Source organism: Miniopterus schreibersii (assembly GCF_964146895.1).
Source record: "Miniopterus schreibersii genome assembly, chromosome: 2".
Taxonomy (NCBI): domain Eukaryota; kingdom Metazoa; phylum Chordata; class Mammalia; order Chiroptera; family Miniopteridae; genus Miniopterus; species Miniopterus schreibersii.
This window is the reverse complement of record NC_138102.1, coordinates 156,550,908-156,563,660: the sequence shown is the minus strand read 5'-3', so window position 1 is coordinate 156,563,660 and position 12,753 is coordinate 156,550,908. Positions and strand designations below refer to the sequence as shown.

Below are 12,753 nucleotides of genomic sequence, written 5' to 3'. Positions count from 1 at the left end.
CTACATTTCCTTTGTATCATGTACTATAATCTGTACTGTGTATTTATAGTATTTGTGTAATTGTTTAAGTCTATATCCCCTACTAGGTTTTAAACTCCATGACGGTTGAGTTCACATCACATGTTCTGCTCACCATTATACACCCTGTGTGCAAGTCTTGAACACAGCAAGTACTCAGCACTATCTGTTCAATAAATGAATGAATCCATTCAACGTAAATAAATGCAGACTCTATAAAACTGTCTTATCAAAATAAGTACAAGTTTAATAGTTTCAATTATATTAAGACACGTAATAAATTTTTAAATTATAATACAGTAAGAAATTTTAGTAAATGTAGTCAATCAAGTTTTATATAATATGAAACCTTTAATGTAAAAATATAAACCAAACAATACAGAGAGATTTAAAAACACTTATGGGAGGGAATACAGTAAGACTGCAGAGAAGAACATAGGGGCCTTCGATTGTATTAAGTTTTACATCTTGAAAAAGAAAAAGGATCTAAACTAAAAGTGGCCGAATGTCAAGATATTAAAAAGCTGGTTCATGCATACATGTTCATTACATTACTTTTTCATACAGCATAAAGAGTGTACCCATTTTGCCCAGCTGGTGTTGTTCAGTGGTTGAGTGTCAACCCATGAACCAAGAGGTCACTGGTTCAATTCCTGGTCAGGGCCCACGCCCAGGTTGTGAGGTAGATGCCCAATAGGAGACATGTGGGAGGCAGCTGACAGATGTCTCTCTCTCTCATTGATGTTTCTCTCTCTCTATCCATCTCCCTTCCTCTCTAAAAAATCAATAAAAACATATGCATGTGTGTATATTATGTATGTGTATATATATGTATGTATGTAGGTGTGTGTGGGTGTGTGTATATATATATATATATATGAATGTATCCATTTTATCAGCACTCATTAACAATGGATTTTGTATTTTCATTTTTCTTTAAACTCCCGTGAGTGTTAGGCTAAAAATTCTTATTGTTTTAACATTCATTTCTTTGAGAATATTATATAGTTTTATTTTACTATTTACTCCCATCACCTATATCCTTTGCCCACTTAGAATTTTCACCATTTTTGCACTGACTTGTATAATTTTTTAAAAAGTGTTTTCTAGTTTATTAACATGCCTTTAAGTGTTGTTCTATGTACAGAAACTTATCTGTAGCCCCCTTAGAGGAATTTGAAAGCTAAGACTAAATGACTAAAATGATATTGAATTCACTGACCAGGACATCATTTTGTCATTTTTCTATTATAATTAATAACCAGTTACTCAGTCTGTTATCTTTTAACATGCTCAACTTAGTTTTCCAACTCAAGCAGTAACCCTAACATGGGAAGACATACAACACTGAACAAAAAAATCCTAAAGAAATTAATAGCTTTTACTAAAGGTAACCCTATTATTATTAACAGTAATTATAACAGCCAACATTTACCAAGCCCTTACTTGTATGTCAGATACTGTGATAAGCATATTACAAGTATTATCCAATTTAATCTCCATCATCATGCTGCTGATTCCATCGGATGCTCTTGTAAATATGAATAGGACTGCTGAAAATGTCAGCTAAAGTATTATTTGAGGATTTACTCTTGAAATGCTTGTAACTTTTAATGTATGAAGCACTCGAATATTTTTCATGTACTCTTAACTAACACCTATAGGAAAAATGAGAAACCTTTACTCTCTTAATGCTCAAGTATTTTGTAACTTCTAAAAGATTATTTGAATCCATCATAGAATATGTTCCACACTACTGATTATAAGCCACCAAAGGTTGTCATAGACAGCTAATTTCTCAGACAGTTAGAAACATGTACAATAGCCTTGTCAGAATTATAACATGGAAGCAGCAAGGAATCTGAGATATATAAACAGAGGTTTGTTGGTTCATCCCCATCTACCTAACTCCATTCTTCCTTGCATCACAGAACACTTACTAAAAGTCTGCTAAGTGTCATACAGTGTGCCAGGCATTATAAAGTTTCTGATCTCAAGGAGCTAGGTCTGCTGAAAGAGATATGAATGTAAACAAATAATTAAGATACAATGAAATACTCCCGTACCATATGCAGGACAAAGTACAATGGTGACACACAGGAAGGAGAGATCAACTCTGTATGAATTAAAAAAGACGGAGAGGAGGGCCACTCCAGGCAAGGAGGAAAGAGAATCCACAAAAACATGAAATAGTATGTTGAATACATGGCACAAGTTCAATACAATTTTAGCTTGGAGGGATTATAGGTAAGTGGAAGTGAAACTGGACAATCAAGCAGAGGCCAACTTATGGAAGGTCATGAATGCTATATTAAGGAGTTTTGAACTTCACCTTACACCAAATCAATGAAAGGCTTTTTTTTTTTTTAAGTTTTTATTTTTTATTTTTTAAATATATCTTTATTGATTTCAGAGAGAGGAAGGGAGAGGGAGAGAGAGATAGAAACATCAATGATGAGAGAGTCACTGACTGAGTCCATAACCCAGGCATGTGCCCTGACCGGGAATTGAACCCCGATCGCCTGGATCCTAGGTCAATGCTCAACCGCTGTGCCACACCCGCTGGGCTGAAAGGCTTTTAAGAAGGAAGAGAGGATCAGATTTACCAGGCTCACTGTTAGCACTAGTATTGTGGCAAATTACAGAAAGGGGCCAGATTGGAGGCTGGGAAATGAGTTACGAAACTATTACAAGAAATTGTAGAATGTGAGCTAAGGCAGCAATGGCAGTACAGGTGGAAGAATATTAAATAGTTTTAAGAAATATCTAATGGGTAAAATTGGCAGGACTACTTTCATACATTGATGGCAGGAATGTAAATGGTGCAGCCACTATGGAGTCTGACATCTCCTCAAACAGTTTTTTTTAAAAAAAGCTACCAGGTGACCCAGCAATTCCACTTCTAGGTATAACCAAGAAAACTGAAATTATACATTCACACAAAAACCTGTACATGGATGTTTACTGCAGCATTATTCAAAATACACCAAAAGAGAAGACAATCCAAATGTCCATCAGCTGATGAACATACAAACAAAATATGTTATATCCACACAACTGAAAATTATTCAACCATAAAAGGAATGAAGTACTGAAAATGTGACAGCATAGATGAACCTTGAAAACAGTAACCTATGTAAAAGCCAGACAAAAAGACCACATATTGTATGATTCCAATTATATGAAATATTCAGAAGAGGCAAATCCAGAGACAGGAAGTAGATTAATGGTTGCCAGGGGCTGTCAGGAGGGATTGGGGTTATTTGGCTTCTTTTTGAAAGAAGAAATGTTATGGAATTAGTGGTGATGGTTGTATTTTTTTGTGAATACACTAAAAACCACTGAACTGTACACTTTAAAAGGATAAATTTTATGCTACGTGAAGTATATCTTTTTTTTTTTTTTTTTTTAATGGCAGAGCTAAATGATTAGGAATGGAAATAAAAGGGGAAAGATAGAGGAAAAGATGAGTTCATTTTGGAGCATGTTGAATTCCCTATGTTTGTGAATTGTTCTGGTGGCTATGACCTATAGGCAGCTTGATATACAGGTCCAATGCTCAGACAAAAGTCTAGGCTAGAGATATACTCCTGAATCTTCAATCTGTGGGCAGCCACAGAACTCCACTTGTGGTGTTAGCATGGGCAAACTACTTAATCTTTTATCTACTCTAAATCATGGTTCTTTCATGTGTAAAAGTGGGTAACACACAGGACTTTGTACTCAGATTAGAATTAAATACCATGAAAATCCCCTTATAAAAAGCATTATAAAAATGTAACTATATTATTTTACATATTACATTGCACATGCTATTATAGGCCAAAAAGGTAGGGAGCAGGCCACTGGCTACTAGGAACTAACTGTACAGCAACTGCAGTATCCTGACCTTATAAAATCACTGGACATCTACACTTGGACTACTTTTTGCAAAACCAGCCACTGTATTTCAAAATAAATATAATGGAGCAGGACAAGCTCCAGGGAAGGAAAGTTAAAACTCTGAGGGTTGTGAAGAATTTGTTTTGACTAGGGTACAAGAGTGTTAAAAAAGCTTGTTCTCATGACAGAATTTTTTTTATTCAGACCTTCATTAAAAAGATTTAAAAACAGACATCTTTATAATGAAAAATACTTGAAATAATGAAAATGTTGAATCTTAGCTAAAGATGAGACAGAATAAAATTTATACCACTGCCAAGAGATAAAACTGGTTCAAAAATCTGAATACACTCAAGGAACATTTGCACAACAAATTTTAAAAAGAAAGATATTATAAGCATACATCTGTCACCTGTTGAAGTCATGTGGCATTCTCCCATAAATTATCACTTGGTGCCAAGGTCAGAATGTGAGGCCTAATTGATCATGGATCCAATCCTAATAATTACAGATGCCAATAAATTTTTCATGTTTTGTATTATATATCTGTTATTCTTTAATTGTCCTGATACTAATTTGTTTATCCAGAACATATCTCCATTATCCAATCTGTTGAGGCTTTAAAAGGGAGGAAGAAAATAAATACGAAATAATCTAATGGTATCTAATACATGAGGGACTTCTCTACCTCAAAAATGAATATTTACTTTTACCTTTCCAACAGTAAATGCTCATTTTTAACACCAAATACTGCGGAGAACGAAAGTTTGACATATGTCCTACAATATTTTATGTTCATATTCACATTGTTTTTAGATAAATGGAATTATACTCTACATAATGTGCTATGACATGCCTTAACTTACATTTTTCAGTGTTAGTACATCAGATCTACCTAGTTCTTTTCGACAATTGTATAATATAATTGTACATTTATGGTATAGATGTACCATAAATTACTTCACCCATTCCCTATTGGTAGACATATAAATTTCCACTTATAAAAATCATAACCACCACCACAATAAACATTCCTGTGTATTCACCTTAAACACTTATCCAACTGAATCCTTGTGATAAATTCCTAGAAGTGGAATTGATCTATAAGTGGTCAAAGGAAATGCAGTTTACCTTTTAATACATATTGCCACATTGTAATATATACTGCCAAACTGACCTCCAGAAAGTTGTAAAACTATACACTCACACTTATAGTATAGAGTAGTACACATTTCTCCATACCCTTCCCAGCACTGTTACCATTTTAATCGTACCCAATATGACAGTAAAAAATGTTATTTGTTTGAACTTGCATTTCTATATTAATGAAGTAGCTTTTTGTTATATGTCATTTGTTTTATTTATTTTTGGAGGATAGGTTGGCTATTTATATCCTTATCTTCCCCCTTTCCTTTTTGGTGTTTGCTTTTATCTAAAAGTTATATAATAGAGCTTCCTGATTGATATATGATGCAAATAATTTTCCAGACTTCCATTTGTCCTGTATTTTTGTTAAAGATGCCTTACAATTTTTATGTAGACAAATAGCCCAATCTTTTCTTAAATATATTCCTAAATAGCTTAAGAATATTTTTAAATGAAAGGCTCCCTACTTTTCTCAATGGAGAAAAATATTTAATCCCAATTACACAAATAAAGAAGCCAACCTAATATTAATTTACCTGTGTTATTTACATAATACTGCAAGAACCAGGATTTAAGACAGACATTATCATTTTTATTTTAATAGCTATCTAATGTTTAATATTAAAATTTATACAAGGTAGAATGAAGGTATGAGGTGAGGAAGAATGAACTCAAGATTTTTAAATACATTGTATTTCTTAGCTCTCTCCATTGAAAAAGGTCTAGAAGCAGTAACACCCCAATCCCAGTAAACATATTTAACATCCAGGTATTTTTAAGTATCATTCCCCACCAAAAGGAATTAGGGCTCTTAGGACAAATGACTGAATCCAGGATGAGGCCATAGAAAGAACAAGGTGATCCTGGAACACATTGTGACAGAAGGAAGAGCTCAGAAACTGATGGAAACATATCAAGAGGATACAGAGACCAGCTTGAAAAGGATTCCACTGGCTATATCAAAACAAATTTGAGAATCAATATCAATAATTATAGTACCAGACTTTAACACATTGAATAAAATAATAATAAATAATACATGAGTCCATACTAATACAAAGAAGACAAACCAAACAAATAAAAAAGGAGTGTGATGAGAAAGTAGAGAGTCGTTATTTACGGTAGATGTCAACCAATAAATGCAGAAGTAATGACAGAGTTAGAAGATTAACTACTATTTTGCAATCACTATGGTAGTATTTTATTCTGGTGAGAACTATCAGTGGATGCTATATCCCACTGGGTGCAAATATGTTGGAGAACAGGGTATTTATATTCTCAAAGTATCTCCCCACAGAGTACATATTAATTATAAAGGAAGCGAAGACAGCCTCACAGAGAGAAAACAGGCATCACCTTTACCTAATAATCAATGTTAACATCATCAATAATGGGACAATCCTGTGCCTACTAATGTGATATACAGAGGAGTACATAACATCACTTATGTAAGTATGATGGTCAAAACTGTTTAAACTGAATCTGATCATGAGGAAACAATCAGACAAAACAACTGGTCTCAATTCTTCAAAAAGTACCATTGTCATGAATGACTAAGAAAAGCTAAGAAACTGTTCTAGATTAAAAGAGACTCTGAGACATGACAACTGATTTTTTGATCCTGGATCAGGAAAAAAGAAAAGGAACTGATAAAAAACATTCTGGCCTGGCCGGGCGTGGCTCAGCAGTTGAGCACTGACCTAGGATCCAGGAGATCGAGGTTCGATTCCCAGTCAGGGCACATGCCCGGGTTGCGGGCTCGATCCTCAGTTGGGGGCATGCAGGAGACAGCCAATCCATCGATGAGATTCTCTCATCATTGATGTTTCTATCTCTCTCTTTCTCTCCCCCTTCCTCTCTCAGAAATCAATAAAGATATATTTAAAAAAAAAGAACATTCTGGGAAGTGACAAAATTAGATTATGGACTATATATAATTTTTTGTATCAATGCTGAATATCCTAAATTTCACTACTGCATTGTGGTTATACAAGGAAAAGCTTTTTTGTTAGGATAGGGTTGGCAAACGTTTTCTGTAAAGGGTCAGACAGTAATTGGTCTCTGGTGAAACTACTCAACTCACACTGTGAAAGTAGCCATACATACATATATAGAGAAAGCAAGAATGTCTAGTGTAAGAGTAACTGGTATTCACTGTACTATTTTTTACTAGTTTTCCATAGGTTTGAAATTTTCAAAATAAAAAGTTGAAAAATTATGTAAAGTAACCACTATATCCCTACCTAATCCTTTCAAATATTTTATTTTTACTACCCATCTATACTAATTTAAGATCACAATAAATGACAGTGATCTGGCCCCTTTTGCTCTTCAACGTGTCTCCATATAGGAAGATTATATGGTACAAAGTGGGCACTGAGTAATATTTATGGAATTAAGGAATTAGTTACATTGTAAAAACCAGAATCTTAAAGAGATGCCAAACCATAACATTTTTTTTCTTTCACTTATTTCCATTATCATCTTTTAATTTGCATGTGTTTAAAGCTTTGTACTTATAAAAACTCAAATTAGAATAAAACATGTCCAATAATTTTTGACATTCAGGTCTAAATAGTTATTATTAAGTAAATACTTAATCTTTAATTGGCCTAAATGCAGTGCTTGAATTTTGTGTTGGTTTATTCTAAAATTCACGTGATCACAATAGTCTACAATCCTATAAAAATCTACAAAATGTGAACTGTCACAATTGGCCTCTTTTGAATAGTTCCTTCCTAACACCCTGTTAACAACACATCACTGAGCTTTGAACCTCCTGCATTCATGTAAAGAAATTCAGAGCCACTGTGCCACTATTTATTCCCTCAAACAAAATAATCTCCCCTGTTTTTTCTTACTAGGCTACATATGTTTCCTTTCTTAGTCAAAGATATTTACTCACATATTTAATTAGTTAGGTTTAAATAATCTACAAAGTAATCTTAATATTAGCAGAGTAAAATGATACTTTAGATTTTTAAACATTTAATTAAAATAAAACTTTTAAATAAAATTTATATATCTATAAAATGATTATACCCCTCACAATTTAAATAGGAAAAATATCCAAATTTAGGAGGTATTTCATTGTTATTTATTATAAAGGAAATAAATTGACCAGTAGAGGGCACTCATTTGCAAGGGGGGGAAGAGTTGGCCACAGCCTTGAAGAGAACTTCATTTACAAAATTGCTGTTACCTTATTTTAAGAACAGAATGTTTTAATAGAACGCTAGAGTAAGCTAACATATATAACATATTACTAGTTTAGAAAAGGTAAAGCTTAAATCTATATTATGTTAGAAAGTCTAACATAAACCTTATTCAGGGACTTCAGTTTAATAATTTAAGGATGTTTAAAGCTATGGGTAACACATACTAGGGTCTTAACCTCAGAACTACTGATTTTGGGCCAGGTAATTATTTGTTGTGGGCTGTCTGTCCTGTGTGTGCACTACCTACCATAGGTGCTAGCAGTCGCCCTCTCTCAAGTTGTGACAAAAGTATCTCCAGGTATTGCCAAATGTCCCCTAAAGGCAAAGTCACCCATCCACTCCTCTTTGATGACTATCAATACATATACAGAAAGCCAGAAAAATAACAGCTTGCAAGTTTACATGTTTTTTAAACACCATTCTTCAATACTATTTAATATTACAAATTTTCTCTTTATTATCTAAATACCTTATTCAGCAAGTAAAATAAGTTCCATAACTAAGATGAAAAAATAAAAAATAGAGAAACTGGTAAATCTTGGTGATTATAGCTCAGAGCACTAAAGATAGAACAAATCAATCCAATTATGAATCCATTCTTCCTTACTGAGTAGGAAACTGTTTCACCAAAGGGCATAAAACTTGGACTGAATTTTAAGTGTCACATTAACAGAAGCATGCAGATGTCAATGAATTAAGAGCCTGGAAGAAATACTTCTGTATCTACTGTTACTAGTATACTATATCCAGGAGATATATGCAATCTATATTTGCTAACTGATCAACTGATCATTCTGATTTCCATGTCTACACCTACTAGCATTTTTTTTAAGACAAGATTTTTCTTTTCCCATCAAATTTTCCTTTGCTAAACACACCTCAGAGAACACGTTTTCATAATAGCAAGGAATCTCTAAATTATAAAAACATACATTATTTCTAGCCTGGTATTATGTTTGGGATATTGCTTTAAGTTTTTAATAACCTTGCACCACTAATGAGGTTATTTCAATATCTCTGGAACTCTTTGATGGACTTCATAAAAGATAAAGGTAAAATCTTTCAGAATAGAAGTAAAAGTGATTATCATGTGCATAGTCTCAAATATAAACATGCTCCACAGATGTGTCATTCCTCTCTCATTCTATATCATATCCCTGCCATTAAAATGCCATTAGATAGTACGTGAGATCAAATTTTGGTATACTGATAAATCTGAATCAGCCTCCAATATTAGATATCTGTTTGAGGGTAACTTTACATTTTTAAATAGTTATACAAGAAAAGCATGGAAATTCCATTTAACTTCATCGCGGAAAACTTAAAATGCCACAACTTACTAGCCAAGTATCCTTAAGCAAGTTAGCACCTCTCAGACACCATTTTTATCTATAAAATGGAAGAAACAATGACCACCTTCCTTATCTGTCTCATAGTATATAAAGCTTTTCAAATTTTAAACCACTAGAAAATATGGTATTACTTGATTTAAAATTCTTTCTCAATTTCTTTTCATTTGTTTTAATGCAGGAAAACTGATGAGAATTCCAAATGTGCGAAGCCTATGTCCTCTCTCACTTTCTCTTTGACCTACATTACTCAACAATCAAAACCTAACAGCACTAGTGATATCCCATCCTCTTTTTTAACTTTTTACAAAAACACTGAGTCAGCATTTTTGCTTAACTACTTATTAAAATAAACTAATAAATTCTCTTGCCTTTCTTGTAGTTGAACTACACACCAAGAATCTAGTGTGTCAGTTGCCTCAGATATAATCTCTGTATGATACCTTTTCCCAGGTGGCTAAACTAGTGAAGGGGCCTCAGTTTCAAAGTTCATAGGTAATCAATGTTCCCAGAGTCAAGTCCTCTGGTTTGGCAGAAATCATAAGAAGTTATGGGTTTAAGTTTATAAACTTTTTCTACCTTCCCCTAAAATAAAGAATTAACTTTTAGCTTTAGCTCTGTAAGATTTATATTGCACTTGAACAACTGTGACCAAAGGGTGTCCTAAGCCATTTTATCACATTATCATACATAAAACATTCATGACCTCTGGCAGGGAACAGTATAATGGAATTCCTCAGATTTTCAGAGAAGATGGTGGGTCCTTCTGCTAAAGCCATCTTCCAAAATCCCAGGAACACTTCCATGCTTAACCTGAATTCTATTTAAAACTTCCTTTTACTTCTGATTCAAACGGTGAAGTACGCCAAGCAGCCTTGGCTTTAGAAATAAGTTAACTACTTAATCCGCCTTCAAGATAAAAAGAAAACAAGACCAAACCATCACACAACATTGAACTGACTTGTCAAGAGAAAATATACAGAGATTATTAGATAGGTGGTCCACTTCAGTTAGACTCTTCCCCTTTACTGCAAATTCTTAAATTTGGAAGCCACACAAAAAGTGCTTCTCTGTTTAAATCAAATCTTTGCTTACAGCCTTATTTCTCCACGGTTTTCCTGCAGTATCAAAAATATTTGACATTTCCTTATAAAACTTATCTAATGAACTCTCAGTTCTATATTGCATAAACATTTCCCAAGGCCACCATAGCCCTCAGAATCTACCTCAGTGCAGTCAAAGTGTTTCTTGAAGACATTACACAGCTTGGAACTCAGAGCAAGTTCTAGGAAATTTTTCAGAGCTGATTTGAACAATTGGTATATCAGGCCTAGAATAAAAGCTAGGGGGTTAGGATTGCTTGCTTAACCAGGGGTAAAGAAGTCTAAGAAATAATCCAACAGTGTAAATCTATTTCAAAGATGAGGTGGTATACTTATTTCCATCTCCAGAGTTAAACTTAACATGAAGATTCAGATTATGCATAAAAAACAGTAATTCTTGAAATAAGTTAACTAGGACAGTTGTGCCATCCCCTCCTGCAGGTCTTTGGGATTAAAGTAATCCTTATCTGCTTGATACGACCTGACCTTTCAAGGTCTCCTTCAGGCCTTCATTCTATCATTTTGCTGTTGGCCCATACCATGGTGATTTTTCATTAAAATAAGAAGGCCTGAAAATTATTCACTAATCAATTTGTAATAAAAACAATTCTAACATTTCCTTGAGTAAATTAAAAAAGGGCTGCAGCCCCACTGGCCATAGGTCAGTGGTTGAGCATTGACCTATGATCCAGGAGATTGCAGTTTGATTCCAGATGGGGCAAATGCCTGAGTTTCGGGCTCAATCCCCAGCAGGGGGCGTGCAGGAGGCAGCTGATCAATGACTCTTCTCATCATTGGTGTTTCTATATCTCTCCCTCTCCCTTCCTCTCTCTGAAATCAATAAAATATATATATTTTTAAAAAGGGCTGCAAAGTAAAGGTAAGGATTGGTAGTTGTACCCTTATATATGTTTATAAGGGTATATATATCATCTGATATATATATATATATATATGCATTCTTTGCACATATATATATATATATACACATATATATATGTGCAAAGAATGAGTTTTTAAAAATGCATCAGGTAGCTGTAGGTTCTCCACTACTTCAATATGAAGAGGAAACTGGGAAATACTACTAATTAAGTTTTTTAATCAACTTTCAAATGATTATATTTCACCAGTACAATTCAATTCTAACATATCAAAATACCAAAAAACCCCAAACAAACCCATAAAAATAATAGCCACATTAAAAAAAACAGGTACAGATAAGATGTATATTCACACTTCACTCTCTCACAAAACTCTGAAATACACTTCTAATCAAAATGCACACATACTAACACAGAAGGAATGTCATGAATCTTGAGATTCTCCCAAGAGAAGATGGGCTCTCATATCTATGGTTATGTATAACTTCAGAGTAAGGCTTTAAAACCTAAGTGCATTTCTGATAGCTTAATACAATCATTTTCAGTATCACTGACTTGTAATGCATAGCCACACAAAAAATGATCAAAGAAAAGTTTTTTGTACCCAAAGGATGGGCATGCACAAATCAATATACATAATATTAAAACAAGATTTACCTCTATTGTAGGGTCATATTCATCCACAAAGTGATTCTGAATTAGCTGTATCGTCAAGGCACTCTTGCCTACGCCACCAGCTCCAACTACCACAAGTTTATATTCAGTCATTTTCAGCGGGCCTTATAATAAAAATAACGAAAATGTAACTAAATTAGAACATGTGTCACACACGAGGTTAATAGAAGCCAAACACTCTATCAATACCTTTTAATGCAAATTCACCTTCATATGGCAAATTATATCAAAATACCTCGCAAAATTCAATGATAAAAACGTAAGTTGACTACAGATGTGTTTTTTAATGAATCACACATTTACAAACTCGCCCATTCAACATTTCAGGAAAATGCATTCTGAGTACAAAGTTCTTTTATCTTATATTCAGGTTGTGCTATCTAAACAGCCAGTCTGCTATTCTGTAGCAGTTAATGGCTCTCAAAGGAACATGTCATGACTTTTACTCAGTACAAGCGTCTAGTGCAATGCTCTATACCCT

At 33.8% G+C, this 12,753-nt stretch overlaps 1 protein-coding gene across 2 annotated transcripts in view; it reads right to left on the bottom strand.

Moving 5' to 3' along the window:
* The window catches only part of KRAS (KRAS proto-oncogene, GTPase), a 40,095-nt gene that overhangs the window by 23,740 nt on the left and 3,602 nt on the right, over window positions 1–12,753 (bottom strand). For both annotated transcript variants that reach the window (XM_081129362.1, XM_081129363.1), the window contains exon 2: window positions 12,255–12,376. In XM_081129362.1, the coding sequence (XP_080985488.1) occupies window positions 12,255–12,365 (111 nt within the window). In that variant the 5' untranslated portion in view covers window positions 12,366–12,376. The remainder of the gene's footprint in view (window positions 1–12,254; window positions 12,377–12,753) is intronic.